The 16,227-nt window shown below is 39.8% G+C and overlaps 1 protein-coding gene across 1 annotated transcript in view; it reads left to right on the top strand.

The window, feature by feature from the left end:
* PTPRK (protein tyrosine phosphatase, receptor type, K) overlaps positions 1-16,227 on the top strand; it is a 309,673-nt gene that overhangs the window by 120,762 nt on the left and 172,684 nt on the right. Inside the window, exon 4 of the mRNA XM_009880190.1 lies at positions 3,787-3,961. Within this exon, the coding sequence (XP_009878492.1) occupies positions 3,787-3,961 (175 nt within the window). The remainder of the gene's footprint in view (positions 1-3,786; positions 3,962-16,227) is intronic.

Below are 16,227 nucleotides of genomic sequence, written 5' to 3'. Positions count from 1 at the left end.
CATGAGGCGGAAGAGAGAAATTTAAGGCTAATTGTTAATTTGCCTATGATTGTTTTTTAAGCTGCGTAGACTTTACTGTTGACTTTGTTGAAAATATAGATGATTTCATTTCATTGCCTGAAAAATAAAATTAATAAAATCATGTTCCTATCAAATTAAAAATAACCTTGAAGTCATAAAGACTTGTTTAAGGTCATAATTTTAAATGCCTGGAATGCCAGAATTAAGGAGGTTTTTCCACATGCTTACATTTCTTTTAATCAAGTGTTTATAGAGTGTAGCTCTTTGTGAAGCCCACAGTTATTTTCACAAAGGAGAACTGCCTGGTTGTGACCTCTTCTAAATGAGCAATTCAGGGTTATCAAATCAGACAGCAAGGGACTGGAGGAACCAAAGATTGCACAGGGTACAGCCATTGCCTATTAGTATAACTCCACATTAATTTTAAATTGAATTTTTAAAACCTAATTGAGCAGCATTTTCAAGCTCTGTTCAGTGTGAGCAGGACATAAATTGAAACAGTATGTACCAGGAACCGTCTAATAAGCAGAGAGAGCACTGCTGCCTTTCTGTCCTCTCCTTTAAAATCAGTAGTAATGCTCTGACATTAAAAAGAAGAATTTAATTAAGAAATCATGGCAACGCATCTGAACTCTGACTGGCTAATGGCTTATCGGTGTAAGGGATATGTGCCACAATGAATGCAGGGTATTTTCCTTAACATTCATTTTTGAGAACACTCTTCTGTTTGAACTTTTCATCATTTTAATGATGGAAAAATATTTTAATGGATAATGAAGATAGACTTTGAAGATGTAATTGTGCAGTTGGATTCCCAAGAAACAAACCCTAATACAGGGAAATTTGAGCAACTACTCTAAGCCTTGTAAGATAAAGTGCTAGCAAATCACTAATGTAAATAGAAAAGAAAAATCCTAGGTTTTGTTGTTGGAGTAGAACAATAAAGCTTGTTAAATTTCATTTTGATTAATTGCTGTGAAAGTGCATTAATATTTCATTTAAAGTAGAAGCCCAACTCTGTTTCTCAACGTGAAGCATGCAGACAAGCTTAAGTAAGCAAGTTCTGAGCTTTGGAGGGTAAATTATTTTACACAGCAACCTCGGATGTGCTTCTCTGCTGCAGACTGGGTGCTTGGCATTCAAATTTAAAGCACTGGACTTATTGAAGAGATTCCTTCATGTTAGAAAACTCTTAATATTTATTTTTCCCTTCATAGAGCAAGAATGACTGCATTACGTGGGTTACTTGTCAAGTCTGCTGTCATATAACTTTTAACAATACGCCTTCTGTTTATTATATGCTGCTTGGTCATTTTAACAATTATATGGCAAGGTTTTTTTTAGTGGGGGAGCTTAACTTCCCTTTGCTGGCTGTGGTGTGGTGTAGCGATGAGAGCACGTGCTGTGAGAGGGCACAGCAAGCACAAGGGGGAGAAAGTACCATGAGGTTTGTTTAATTTGGTTACTTCAAGGCACCATATCCAAGTCTTAAATTAAGTTATCATTCCAGAGAGTTGAAGCTTCTGGTCAAAACTGAGGAGGGGAGGGGAATATAGCTTGAAAATCCTGCTTTCAGATTTAGCTTTTGCTATCAGGAGAAGCCAGCTAAGAGGAGGGGGTGGTGCACCTCCTACAAAATAATTCTACTGCAGCTTAAGAAGCATCAAAATAAACCCTTTAACATCACCCCTCATTTGTGTGGTATTGGAATTTAATAATTTCATTGATCCCTGAAGTTCAATAACGCCTTTCAGTCGTAGGAGTCTCTGCAGGCGTCAGCAAACTTCCTTAATTCTTCTTAATAGGAGGCAGATACTCGCAGAGCTGAGGAGGGAGGCTGTGCCTGCCCACAGGGCAACTCGGCTGCGCTGAGGTGGATCCGGGTTTCCAAGTTCCCAGCCTCCGTTGCTGTTTCTTTTGCTCTGTGAACATCCCTTCAGACAGCATCCGCGTGATAAGCAGGCTTTTGACAGTTACGGGGTGGTGACTGTGATTTAGGGAGGAGCAGCGCGAGTAACTTTGGGAAGCGTCTCATGTGCTGTCGTCTTTTGGAGATCTGTTTTCACTCTTATCATCTCACTGTAGTTTCTGACCCGGCCCCACCGGCTGAGTTTACCCCTGGGTAGCAGCTCCCTGCTGTTTCTGATGTCCTGGGAAAAAAGGCTGGCTGGGGCCAGGCGGGAATGGGTGGTATCTTCGTGAAACGAGGAGTCGTCACACCAATAAACCTGCTGTTGGTAAAAGCGATGGTGTGGTCTTTGCATTGGAATACCAGCGACTGAAAGAACTTGAAATCTGCCAAGTTTGGTATAAATGAACATTTTTACCCCACGGCTTACGGTGAACAGTGTGGGAAGGGTGCTTTGGTGCCAGAAAGATGGCAGAAGCTAAAATTCTTCTATTTAAACATACTAATAGTTAAAATGAATACTTGTTACAGTGAGTTTGCAGCAGTGTTGAACCCCAAGCTAGCCCATCACAGAACTGTTTAGAGAGTGACTAAGCTGTGCTAAAATCGCAAAAGGTAGTTGTAAAATGAAGTGTTTGAGTATTATGAAGTACTCCTGTCTGTGACAGGAGGCTGGCTAATATACACGTGCAGCATTAACTCATTTCCTTTTTCTCCCTTTTCTATTTTTGCCATAGGCTTTCAGGTTATTAAATTTTGTGGCTCAGCAGTGCCGCTTCTTGTGTTAGACAGAAAGCTTGGAGTTTAAGACCTCAATGAGGTTTCCCATTCCAGGGGTTGAGTAGAGCTAAAAATGTCCATGGAGGTCACGTTTTGCTACATATCAAGCAGAGCAGGCGATGCAGTTACAAGGAGATGTCTTACTGGTGACTGAGCAAAGCTGAGTGCTCAGAAACTGTGTTCTGGTCAGGGAATAACATGCAGTTGATCCACGGGAGAGAGCAGGAACATAATTTCTTCACTTGGTGCATGTTTCTGTAATTTTTTTTTTAATGCTAACTTTTGATGGAAGATCTGTTCTTCGATTAAAATAAAAATTCAGCATTTAATATGAATGGGAATAAGGGAAAAGGGTCACAAAAGAGCTCAAACTGTTTCTACCTTACTGACCTCTCACACTGCCCCGCAGCTCCAGACAGATTAAATTTTTCAGTGATTTGTGGTAGCTATGATTTTTTCAGAACTCTTTAAGCTCCTTCCTTAAAATGAGATCTACATCATTCCTCTTTTAGCAGCTTCATTCTCTCCTCTTTTTATTTCAACCAGCTTTACGTAGATAGGTGGTGCTTAGTATAACAAAGGTACAATTTCAGAAGGTATTGAATTTGGGTAGAAAAAAGGGAGCATTAAAAAGGAAACCTTGGCTGGTTACTGAAAAAGAGCGGTTGGAAACCTATGAAATACCTCAATGCCAGGTTTGTTTAGATATTTCTAACAATACACCCAGTGTATCTGTTATAATTTTATTTAAAATTGAATGAATTTTCTTAGGAGTACAACTGCTACTGCTGGGATCTTCTGTCATTCCAGCTATGAAGCAACAGCGGTTGGGTATGTCATGGTCATGTTTTGTGGCAGTGCGAAAGCCTGATGCTTGTCACCCCCAAACTTGATTCTGAAATGCTTCTGAGTACTGCTTGTCTCTTGATGGGACCTCAGCGCTGAGCTCTTCTACCATGGAAGTGCAGCACAGGGCAGATGCATTTGGTGTTTTTATGTACTGTTTGTATGATTATCATGATAAATATCTTTGTATTCTTACAAGATAACTCTGCCTTGGTTTCTGTTATTTTCAGAGAAGAAACGGGGAAGATATTCCAGTTGCTCAGACTAAAAATATCAATCACAGAAGATTTGCTGCTACCTTTAAGTTGCAAGAGGTGACAAAAACCGACCAGGATTTATACCGCTGTGTAACTCAGTCAGAGAGAGGTTCAGGAGTGTCAAATTTTGCTCAACTTATTGTTCGAGGTAAAGTTTTAATTGTTTTCATTTTATTAAGTTAAATGCTCTTAATTTTATTTGGCCTACAGATGCCTTGATCTGAAATGATCATACAAACGTAGCCCTGTGAAGCTTCTGAAATTGTGATAAAATGAAGACTGGTTCGCAAAACTACTTACAATTGCTTTCCATAGAATGCATCTGTGTAAAAAAATCTCTGATCCTGTGATGTGTGTAACATGTCATAATGCTTTTCTGTGCATGCTGTTTGTTGAACTTAAGGTGAAAACTGTTTAACTTTTCCTCAATATTTTTACAGGTATGAGAGAATCCACTGTAGTTTCTTAACATTCCCTTTTAAAACCTGTTACCTTGAGCAGACTGGTAGTACAGCAAATAATAATACATTGTTCTGTTACCTGGGAGACAGGTATATAAAAATAGTTGTAAACTTTCACCTACCCAAGGACTGAGAACATTATGGAGATGTTCTATAATGATTCCCAGCCTCTGAAGTAGGAGGAAGAAAATGAAAAACTTTTTCTTTTTTTCCACTTGAAACACTTTTTTGTTGCAATTACTTCAGAAGCCTGCTGGGGTGCAACCATAGTTTGTGTGTGGCAATGTTGGGTTGGTCATTTATTTCTGCATTTTGTGTTCTGGAAGCATGTCACCTGACTGGCAAAGGATATGGTTAAATATAGGAGTTCAGTTCTTGCTTCCAAGAGTCACTTGCTGTTTGGCCTGGGATAAGCTATAAAGTCTCTCCTTGCCTAATTGTGTCACCTGCAAAATTGCCCATTTGACTCTTAGTTGTGATGAGGCTTAATGTTTTTGAAGTGGGGAAAAAGAAGTGGTATACAAAATCTGTCTGTGATGCTGCTGCCTGGTGTGGGGGCTGTTTTGGCCAGGTAGATGCAGGGGTCGGGCACATGGTGGGCTCTCGCTTGACTCATCATTCCAGCAGTTGGCTCTTTGGTCAATCGGCATCTGGGAGTCAGCCACTGCATCTGAGGCCAGGACAGGGAAAGGAAGTTTGTCCTCAGTAGAAATAAAAGTAGTATAGGAAATGCTCTTAAGATATTTGGTATCTGGCATTTGCTGGCAGAGGTCTTTTCCCTGGGAGACCGGTTGATTGAGGTCAACTAGGTTTTATGCCTTCTATATAACATCAATAAAAATGGGCTTTGCTGACCGTATGAGGATTTAGACAATATGTTAACAGCTTTTTTTTGTTCTGTAGATGTACTTCTTCTCTAGCAAAGTGCAAGACGGTCTTCATCCTAATACAATGAAATTATTCCCGTTACAGCACGAAAACAGACTCTCTGTTTTGTTGTTAGAAAAGCAGGGCAAATGGGTATATTTATCCAATACATGAAGTTCTCTTTTTTCCCCCTTATTATAATAGGGCAATAAAATGGTGTTTAAACCACTGTTCCTCTCAAAAAATGGAATAACAATATCAAACTTCATAGTACTCTCTTTTTCAATGCAGTGTATTTTTCTGCTGAAAAGCTTGGGTCATTTGATAGAGAATATCATCTTTACGGCTCAAAACATAAGCTTGATATCTACCGATATGTTCAACAGCTGTATAGGTTTAATATTCTAAGTTAAATTTTACTTTTTGTGTGCTTTTTGTATTGGAAGCCCAAGAATTTTAAGGGTTTTTTTTTTAATATATAATTAAAAAAAAAAAAAAAGAAAAAGATTAATCTTCTAAAAACATTTCTATATATTTGACATCATGGTAGAGAACAAAGATTTATGTTTTATAGTGGGATTTATTGCTTGCTGTTATATTTGAAAAGCAATATACAGTAATATATTTTCTTGTTTGTCTGGATAACCACTAAATAAATCTTGTTAGCCAAAAAAACATACCCTTAGGGATCAGCTACCCTGGTGTTAAAACTGTACTGAAAATTAACCATAATGACAGGTCCTATATCTCAGTGGCACTTTAAAGCTGACATCCTGCTACATGGATACAAAAGATGATAATTTTAAAGGAAATTTTTGGGCCACTGATACGAATTGCCTTTAATAAGAGCTGGCATAGTATTGCCCATTGTCAAAAATGACCCAGGGGGAAGAGTTTATTAGTGCGTTTCTTTCTAAACTGGAAGTGACAGGGCATGCTTGGGGCCCTTTTGTTGCTGTTTGTAACAAATGAAAATTTCGCTGTAGAATTCTCATGCTGAAGAGTATTGATCTGTATGTTCTCACAGCCAGAGGAGGGGAAAAAAACCCAATGAAACACAATTTACTTTGTCATGGCTTTAGTATTGCTTCCAGATCATTTTGAGTAATGATAAGGTCTTAGGTTTGTAGAAGCCAAAATTTATTGACAACGCTGGTTATTAGAGAACGAGGGATGAGGAACAGGAGTTGTTGCCCAGTACCTTGAACCACTGGGTGTTTAGGTACATGGCCAAAATCCTTACATTTTCCATGTCTGTAAAGATATGTGGTACCATAATATAGGTGTAGAGGCATCTGATACTTTTGTGATGGGCAGTCCGTAAGTTAGTGTTGGTAATGAAAATTTCCAGTTTTTTAACGTACATCATGTTGAAATATCATTATTTCATTTTGAGCTTTAACAGAAGAATTACTTTCAGTGGAGTCCTAAGCTTTATTACAAAGGTAATATTACCTAGGAGAGATGGTATGCATTTAAAGACCCTGAAAGAAATAACTCAATTACTCTGATTAATTTTTCAAAGAAAAATCGGACTAGGATAGGATTTGTAATTTAATTGTGACATTTTACCACAAGTAGTACCAGTCAGTGATTTAATGTCTCACCTGTGCTTAAAGCTGGTCTTCAGCTTCCAGCTCAGTGGTTGTGTTGTATTGATTTTTTTTTTTACATAGTTTCTGTGGCATTGCTGTCATTCTTGGAGATGCGTAGAAGGAGCTCTCCCTTTCCTCTTCCTTTTACAGGAAGCTTGGTGTTGTCATTACTGTTAGTTGACTTACCCTCCTGAATAGGTCCATCTGCTTAATCATCTATTTATATTTTCCCTTGGTGGCTGGTAGATTTACAATTTCTGGGAAGGTAATTTCTTGAAGTCTGCAGGGTTGTCTGCACTGGAACTTGAGGGAGGTGCTGGAAGGAACAATAGCTGTGCTATGTAAGAGTGAACAAGAAGAAACTGACAGTTTCTTTCTTTTTAGTTTTTTCTTACTTTTGAGAACAAATGTATCATGCTCTCAAAGTCTTTCTGCTCCTTTTGATACTCAACATGGAAACGTAGAAATTAAGTGCCCAAAGACATCACCTGTGCCCTGGCTCATGTGTATACTTGATATATACAATTGTGTGGACTTTCTAAGTTACAGTACCAAATGTACTGATCTTCAATCAGTAAAGAACTTTGCCCTTTAATTGATTCTTGTGCTGTCATTGTTTAGAGCGCTTAAAAAAAATACTGGAAGTTGGCAATATTTATCAGAAAAGTGATCTTGTGCATCAAGAAATTAGGTAGTTTTCATCACAGCCACCGTGATCAACTTCTTGGTTGAGCTGGCATGTTAAAAGTCACTGTCAGGAGGAGAGGAAGCTGATGTTGCATTCTTATGTGGTTTGTTAACGAAACTTTGTAAAATAATCCAAGTTTAGTTTGCCCCTGTTTGGAATGTCTTACACTCAGGCAGTCCTGCAAGGACCATTAATAAAATCACCGTTTTCTTTGGCTGCAGTGTACCTGTAAGATCCAGATGAGTGAGAAGAAAACCCCAAATCATTCTCTCAAATGGTATGATAATGGATTACACTTTACATAAAGTGTTTGTATGCTTTCCTAAGTTTGTTTTCCTTTGAAGTAGCTACACGTTGCTAGCAGATTAATTGTACAAAACTTTATATTATGCTATTAAATACTGCAAAATCTGCAGGAAATGCAGTGTGGTTTATTTTATATAGTGGATTTTACAAAGATTATTTGGAAGAAAATGTAGGTTAGTGTTAAAGACATGGAAGAAAAATTAGGGAGAAAACCCTCTCAAAATGTATGAATCAACTGTAATGTTTGTTAATAATATGTGAATAGCTCTACCATATGGCTGGTTCTACTGATAAGTTTCTAAGTTTTATTTGAGTCATAAATTACAACAATTTTTTATGTTTTTACTAGGTGAGTGTAGTTTTTCTTTTTTATATTTCTTCATCCAACTCAAACAGGTCTATGGTGGGGTCAGAGCAAGGGTACGCCTATACCTTGATTTATAGTTCCAATATGGAATTGTCTTCTTGCCCCTAGTAAATCCAAGTTAGCAACAGAAAAAAGAAAGACAGTGTTTCCCCCCCACATGTTTTTCTCTACTGTCTTCTGACTGTTCTTCCACAAATCACAAGTTCTGTTAAACTGACCTGTTTGTATGAGTTTATTAATATCAAAGAAGCTATTTTGTCTCTTGTATTTGTTTTGACATGGCAAAAGTCTCTCCTTTGAGTCTTTGGGTTCATGTTTGGGCGGGGTTTGTGATGATATTCTTCTTTGTTTCCCTTACTGGACTTAGTTTGCCATCGGGAGCAGTTACTATGAAAGTCTGACAGTGATATTTCTGTCTGTCTTGTCTGAAATCCCTTTAGGGATTTTATACAGGAAAGCCAGCAATTTGGCTGGTCCCTAGTGATGCCAGAACACTGTGAAGATGGAGTCTGCCTCTGGAAAGTACTTCTTATAGGAGCAATATTTTTTTCTCTTACAAGAAAATTCTGAAGTATTTCCATTTGAGAAAGTTTTGGACCAAAATTCACTTTCCAAATTTCACTAATACTTGTTTTGTCTGTAAAAAAAAAAAAAGTTAAATCTCTGGACTTGCTCCAGATGTGTGTCCTCAATTTTGCTACCTGGTTTATTTGTTTAGTATAACAGCAGACTTAAGAGTTTGCCAAGGAGAGCACTAGGTGGCAGATAGAAGTAAATGCATCCAGTAGTTTGAATATATACTCCCTGCTTGCAAATGGACTAACTCTTTTTGTACCAATTTTGTAAAATGACCCATATCTCTGTCCTCCAGTATGAAGTTATCTGACGAACAGTAGATTTTATTTTTTTGCACCTCTGGTGATGTCACCCACCATCATAAATGCTAAACAAATCAGGTTATTAGTGATATTTTGTAATATGTTCAGAAATTCGGTCTCCTGGGGACAGTGGTAATATGTAGTAGGACTTTGGACAGTATCTTTGAAGAGCCTCGAGCTGGGTCTTTGGGTGCATGTTTCTCTGAATTCACTGAATTTCAGAGCAGAGGGGAACCTGGGGAGAGAGATTCCACAGCCCAAGTTGTTGAAATCTGTGGGCTTTACATCGTTATCTTGGCTAAGTGCCCCTTTGAACCATTGCCAGATTTCTGTAGGAGTATGCAAACATTTTAGTTTTGAGTCAGAAGATCCATGTGGTTGCTATGCTTGGTTCATAAGGTGCATTCCTGGAGTACAGATATTAATACTGTTACTCTTTTGGACCCTCAGATCACCTTCAAAACTTCTTTATATTCCAAGTTTTCCTATTAGTTAAAGCCTAATTCTCTCATGGTTGTTTTCCTGTAGGAAAAGCAGATGACAATGTCTTAATGACTTTGCAGTAGCTGGAAAAATAGTGGAATGATTTTGTGAAGTTTTTGTAAACCTCGTGAATAAAACGCAAGTTATATTTTGGGTGTAAGCATCCTTCAGAGAGTCCAGGATCCAACTAACTTGATCTTTTTTCAGCATCTTCTGGTTTTAGTTTCTCTACCATATTAAGAACTTATCCTCTTTCAGCAGGTTTAACACAGGAATCTTCCTCTTTTCAATCCTCTGTTTCTTACAGCAGGTAAAGAGGGGTTGTCACTCTGAAATCAAATCCTGTCCCCTTTACATAAGAATAATGAAACAAGAATATAGGAAAGTACCTCAGTAAGTCTATATATTCGTAACTAATAATTTGAGCCAGATAGGAGTTCCAAGCTCTTCATACTTCTACCATACCAGAAAGAGTAGCAGCCTCGCTTTCTCCTTAGGCAACTACTCTGTGCAAGTAACTCTGCTCATCTCCTTTTCTAAGGCAACATTTGTGTCTGGTTTATGTAATTAATAGGTGCATTGTTCATTGTCTTTAGAAAGCACAATGCAGTTGCTTTTCCTGGAGAAGCAGGAGAAAATTGTTTTGACTGGATTTTTAAAAGAAGCCAAAGAGATTTAGTTTCACAGGAGGTAACAGAAATGCAGAGTGTTTGGAATAGGCTCCATTCCATTGTTCTGTGTTAAGCAATCTTGACTGTGCAGGGTTGCATTTGAAATGACAGAATCAGAGAATGGTTGAGGTTGAAAGGAACCTCTGGAGGTCATCCGGTCAAACTCCCCCCAGCTCAAGCAGAACCACATAGGGCCGGTTGCTTAGGACCATGTCCACGTGGCTACTGAATATCTCCAAGGATGGAGACTTGACAGTCTCCCTGGGTAGCCTGTGCCAGTGCTTGGTCACCTTGAGTGAAAAAGCATTTCCTGATGTTTAGATGACCTTCCTGCTTGTCAGTTTGTGCCCATTTATACGCATTGATGAGATCTTCTCTTCTTCAAGCTGACCACTCCCAGATTTCTCAGCCTTTTGTCACAGGAGAGATGCTCCATTCCCTTCATTATCTTTGGATGTCCCTTCATTGGACTCTCTCCAGTATGTCCATGTCTCTCTTGTACTGATGAGCTCAGCACTGGACCCAGCATTTCAGGTGTGGCTGGGTAGAAGGATCACCTCCATCAACCTGCTGGCAATACTTTGTGTAATGCAGCCCAGGATACCATTAGCTGCCTTTGCCACAGGGGCACATTGCTGGCTCATGTTCAGCTCGGCGTCCATCAGGATTCCCAGGTCTTTTTCTGCCAAGCTGCTTTCTGGCTGGGTGGCCCCCAGCACCTGGTGTTGCCTTGGGTTGTTCCTACCCAGGTGCAGGACATTGAGAACTTAGCTGAACTTTGAGTCTCTTGTCAGCCCATTTCTCCAGCCTGTCAAGATCCCTCTGGCATTGTCAGCCAGTCCTCCCAGTTTGGTGTCATCAGCAAACTTGCTGAGGGTATGCTCTGCTCCATCATCCAGGTCATTAATGGATATGTTCAACATGAAGTGCTATAATGCTTTGTAGCAGTCAGTTTACTTTTGCAGATTGTTTACTTTTTTTTCAAGGGAGGAGCAAGGGGCTTTCATTTCAGAAGTCTTTTTTGTGTGTATATGATTTTTTTTAAAGTTTGTATGGTACTATCACTGAGAGTAAAACCTTGTATTCTTGTCAAAGATTAGTCTTCTGTTTGGTGTGATGGACTCTTCTTGGCTGATTGCTTCATTGCAATGTTGGCTTAGTTTGGATGGAGAGTGTTTCTGTCTCCTTATAATCCTCTTGAAGTCTTTGTTAATGTGAACTGTTGCTTTGTTGTAGTTCTGTGATTTGTTCTTCAGGAAGATCTGAAACATGTAAGGCAAAGCACACATTTTGCTTTTATCTCATAAGACGTGAGTTTTGTACTGCTTGATATAGTATAAATTAATATTCTCGTTAGGTGAAAGCTAGCCTTTTCAGTGCTGATATGCATCTTCTTACTGTATTCCCTGAACTTTTAGGTGACTGTTCTGGATCAGAGCAAAAGCCAAAGTCCTGTAGCTCCGTGTCCCGCCTGTGGCTGGGCTCAGTAGCTGGTACTTGGGGCAAAGTGTCAGGCAAAAGCAGATGTAGAGGGTGTCCATTGTTGGCATTGGATTTTACCTTCCCAAGGGTTTGTGGTTCAGGCATCTTTTAAGTAAGGGGCAATACCCTCTCAGCTTGGGCATTGGTGTCTTAGTTTCTCATTGAGGGAGAAGATGTGTGAGAGTAGAGCAGAGGGGCAAATTACAGAGGCAGAGAGAGAATACTGCTCATCTTAACTTGTTTCTTCTTGAAAGTATGCTGTTATCTCTACATGTGAAGCCACAAAGCCTGTCAAAAGAGTTTATCAGATACTAACAAAACATAAAATTAATGGATACATCACAGAGGAAGTTACCATGCAAAGTGATTGAGCTGATATGAGTTGGATTTTTTCAATCCTTATTTTTATGAGATCCTCTCCTAACCGATCAAACTCAGTCCTGTTGTCACTCACAGGTAGGAATGGATAACATATAACCTCTTGCGTCAAAGCACAGGTTTATACTTTCTGTAGAGTTTTGCAAAGCTGCTGAGTATCTTTATATAAGGATCATAGTTAACTTCAAAATCACTTTTTAAAAAATAACCATACAGGAACCAGAACAGATCCATGGTTAACTAATTAACTCATTTGGTGCATGGACATTGTCTATTTATGGTTTTCATTGCCTGGTGTATACCTTTTCCTGACACCTGTGGTGGATGCTGATGCTGTGTGGCACTTTGGTTCATGAGTCCAAGCAGCCTGTTGTGTTTCCTGCAAAGCTTCATCCCACCTCTATGAGAGCACATGGGATAGCAAACCCTATGGAAGTTGTCTTATCTTCTCTCTCCTTCTTTTACTTCTCAGTGGAAACCATGATGGGACCTCTCTTTGCACAGGCTCTGGGTGGAAACCAGCAGGACAAAGGAAAAAAAGAGGAGGAGGAAGGCTAGGGATGCTGGTAGTTAGCCAGACTGATATTTACATGGCCATTTTTATTTCTTTCTGAGCGTTGCTTTTATACATCTGAAGCTGATACATTTCTAGGCAACTGATCACTTATAGAACTACAAATAGTTTTTCTTGTATCTTTTCGAGTTATTAAATGTGACGCTATTTTGTGTGCCATTAGGTGCGACACTATTTTTTATGCCCAGGAATGAACGTGTAGTAGGTCTGACTGGTTTTCTGATGGTTGTCTTCAACCACATACATAAATGTTCAGACAGGAATGTGCTCTTAAAGCAAATCTCTGGATTGTCCCCACTTCCTGGCCCTTGGTTCCTGTCAGAACAAGGAACTACCCTTCTATCAGAGGGAAGTAAACCAAAAAGTAGGTATGTAATGCTTTCCAGCTGCCAGTAGGCATGCAGTAATGACTAAAGCTCATCCCAGGCAAAACTACATGAAATGATCATAGAGGGGTAACTGGGTCCTCAGCACCGACACCTTCATTCTGCAGGTCTGTTCCTGTTGTCTCACACCACTGGCTAGCACACCATTAGGGAAATCCCGTCACTTGATAAAGCGTTTTGGGTTTTTTTTGCCTCCACCAAGATTCACCCAGAAAAAGAACTTTTGAAATTAGCTTTGTAATCCTGATTCCTCTCACCATGTGGAGGAGGAATACCTGTGCTGGCCCAAGAGGGAGCAATGCAGAGCCGGGGAAGGCTAGGCCTGAGCGGGGCTCTAAGGGGTCGCTGTGTTTAGTGATTGGGTAAAGTGATGGTGACGGGGCAGCTGCAGGCAGGGAGGGAGGTTTTGCTCCTCTCCTCGCTCCTCTCCCATGCGTCTAGCTGCACACAGTGCCTCTCCGCCTTCTATTGACTCTAGGGCTGCGTCACTTCCATGGGCTGGTTCAACAAACAAAATGGGCATCGAGCTGCTCCCTCTCAGGCTGGCTGGGACATCTCTGCCTTACCCTGGGGAGTGCAGTCAGCTGGCCAGAGCTGGCCCAAGGGCCAGGAGCCCAGAGCAGGGAGGAGGGCAGGAAGAGGGCCCTCCCCTGCTTGCCAGGCAATGGTCTGCTACTTCTTGTCAGGTCTCGTGGAGACCTCGCCGTGATTTGACAGTAAAATAAATTGAGCTGTAGGGTCAATCAAAATCAGTAGAAGCCTACAATTGGAAGTAGTGACCTGGGATGAACTCTGCCAGGCGGCTCACAGTTGCAGACGAGTTAGCTGTGTGCCAGCAGGCTTAGCGCCGGCTTTAGGTAATGTTCCTCTGGGGTCTTCTGCCTCTGTGGCAGACCAGGTATTATCAGCCCCCTTACAGGCAGCATAAGCTGGGTATCACCTGCGCTGCCTAACCCAGCAAAGCCAAGATATGATGCGGCTTCACTCAGCCCTGTTCAGAATTGTGTGGCTGTTGATGCCGCAGGTGTGGCATTAATGATTGATTGCATGAGTTTGGCCTCGCCGTTTAGGTATTGTCCTGTGCCTCTGTCATTTTCTCATGTGCCTCCTTATTGTGAAAGTACACAGGTGAATTCAAACAGCAAATAAAGCATTTGGGAAATTAAAATGTAATCACTCTGAATAGTGTGATCCCTGTTTGCCTTTAGACTTGATGGGAAGCAGCGCAAAGGAAAGAAAGAGGCAAGGAAAAAGCTCTTGGCAGGTGTCACTTCAGGGAGGAAACAAGGGGATTCTGTGTTTCTTATATTTGCGTTTTATCCAAGTACGATGACGTGAAGATCATTTGCAGTAACATGATTTTTCTCGTCTTAATTAGAGATGTCTCCAGACTGCCCCACTGCATCAGTGCTGTATTTCACTTGGATAATTTCCCTTCCAGTATCTGGTCTGTCTCTACATTTATTTAAATCTAATGTTTCATTTGAATACTGCAGCTCTGGACGGTCTGTCTCAGTTTGAATGCCGTTGACATTAGCGGGGAGGTTAAGAAAATATTTACTTAAGGGTAGACAAAGTTCCCTTACCTGCCATCATTTTCCAGTTTGGGGGGAGGGGAAAACCCCTCTAGGTTTGACATCTCTGTGTATTGTGCAGGGTTGTTAAAAAGTGTGCCGATGAGTAGATGCATGGTAATGATGAAAAGGAGTGCATTTGGAATTCAACATAGATGGTAGAAAATGCAGGATGTCAGAGAAGCCATATATTAAAGGGAATTTGAATTGGAAACTGAATCCCAACCTGCCACTGGGGGCATTTTGATCATTTTGATTTATTAAACTTTTATAACAGCATTCAGATGAAGCGGAATTAAAACGCTTAGTCTTGGGTGGTTTATGGTACACAAGTCATCACGCCAGTGAAGTCTTGCCATGATCAATGTAGAGTTAATCTAAGTTCCTTTTTGAATGCAGGTGCACCTGTGTGCTTTAGTATGTATTTAAAAATCTAATAGTGTTCTAATACTGAACCACTTAACAAAAATACAAAGTGAAGCCACCCCTGACATTAATTTTCGGCTGCATTTGAGTGAATCTTGCTATTAAATTGTAGATGAACTGCAGGAACACAAACTGCATGTATATTCCTATACCAATTTCATATATTGATAAACATACATGTGTTATAAAATATGGAAATGTAGCAGTATTTCCTTGGAAATGGGTTATATTGCTAAAGGCAATATATTGCTTGCATTGTAGTACTGTCCTGACCACCTCCCGGCTTCAGCAGTCATACATAGTCTTACTGAGCACCGTCTCTGCAATAAAAAGAAATCAATTACTATTAGAGTGGCACTGCAGGTTAAAGGCATTACAGGTTCACACTCAGTTTTGCAGCAGGGAGATGATACTTAGCTGCAAATGGGGAATGATGCAAAAGATGGATGAGACAGAGTTCAAGGAGCAATAATGTGAGGGTCCGGCACTATCATTCCAAGCTGTCTCGGAGACATGATAGATGGTTCGATGGCAAGAAGCAATAATACCAGATGATGAGAGATTCATCTCCAGATCTTGAGCCCACTGCATGCCGTCTACCTGTTGGTGTTCTAGTGGCATAATGATTCCTGATGTGTTATGAAGAGCTAAATTACTGTACTTAAGCAACTAAACTGGTATGTTGAATTTAGGAACCCAGATTTTTTGGCAGCTGCTAGAAAAGCAAGTAGCATATCAAATGCTCCTGCACATTGTAAATTTAATTACCTCATATTTATGCATAGTACTTGTTGACAGGATCTTGTAAGCTATGCTAATATGGTAGGTAATTTGTTACCTCCAGAAATCACTTTCCATGTGCCTTCTGATCATTATCATGAAACATGATAAATGATCTAGCCCATGAGGTGTAAATGAAAATGAAATGGATAATTGGATTCTATGTCTAAATTGTGGCTGGAATAGTTGTTGCAATTATAATGGAATTTATCTCATAAAAATATGCTTTGCAATGTACTAGTGACCTTTAATCATCTTGGTTGGAGAGTTATTTGAGAATAATTTTAAAGAGATTACAAAAAGTTTACTCAGAATAGTTTGGATAGAAGTTTTTTTTTTTTCTTTCCTAAAGAGTTTTAAATATTTGTCTGTTTAATAATTCATATTGCAGGATTATCCTGCAGTGTTAACTTCTGGAAGATAGTGTATTTGCAGAATTATATAGAAAATGGTGAGAAACATATCTGCCTCTCCTAAAGAAAAAGGAAGCTTAGCTAC

The sequence above is a fragment of the Charadrius vociferus genome, unplaced genomic scaffold (genome assembly GCF_000708025.1).
Source record: "Charadrius vociferus isolate BGI_N301 unplaced genomic scaffold, ASM70802v2 scaffold82, whole genome shotgun sequence".
Lineage (NCBI taxonomy): Eukaryota > Metazoa > Chordata > Aves > Charadriiformes > Charadriidae > Charadrius > Charadrius vociferus.
The sequence above is the reverse complement of the archived record's forward strand: the minus strand, read 5'-3'. Positions and strand labels throughout refer to the sequence as shown.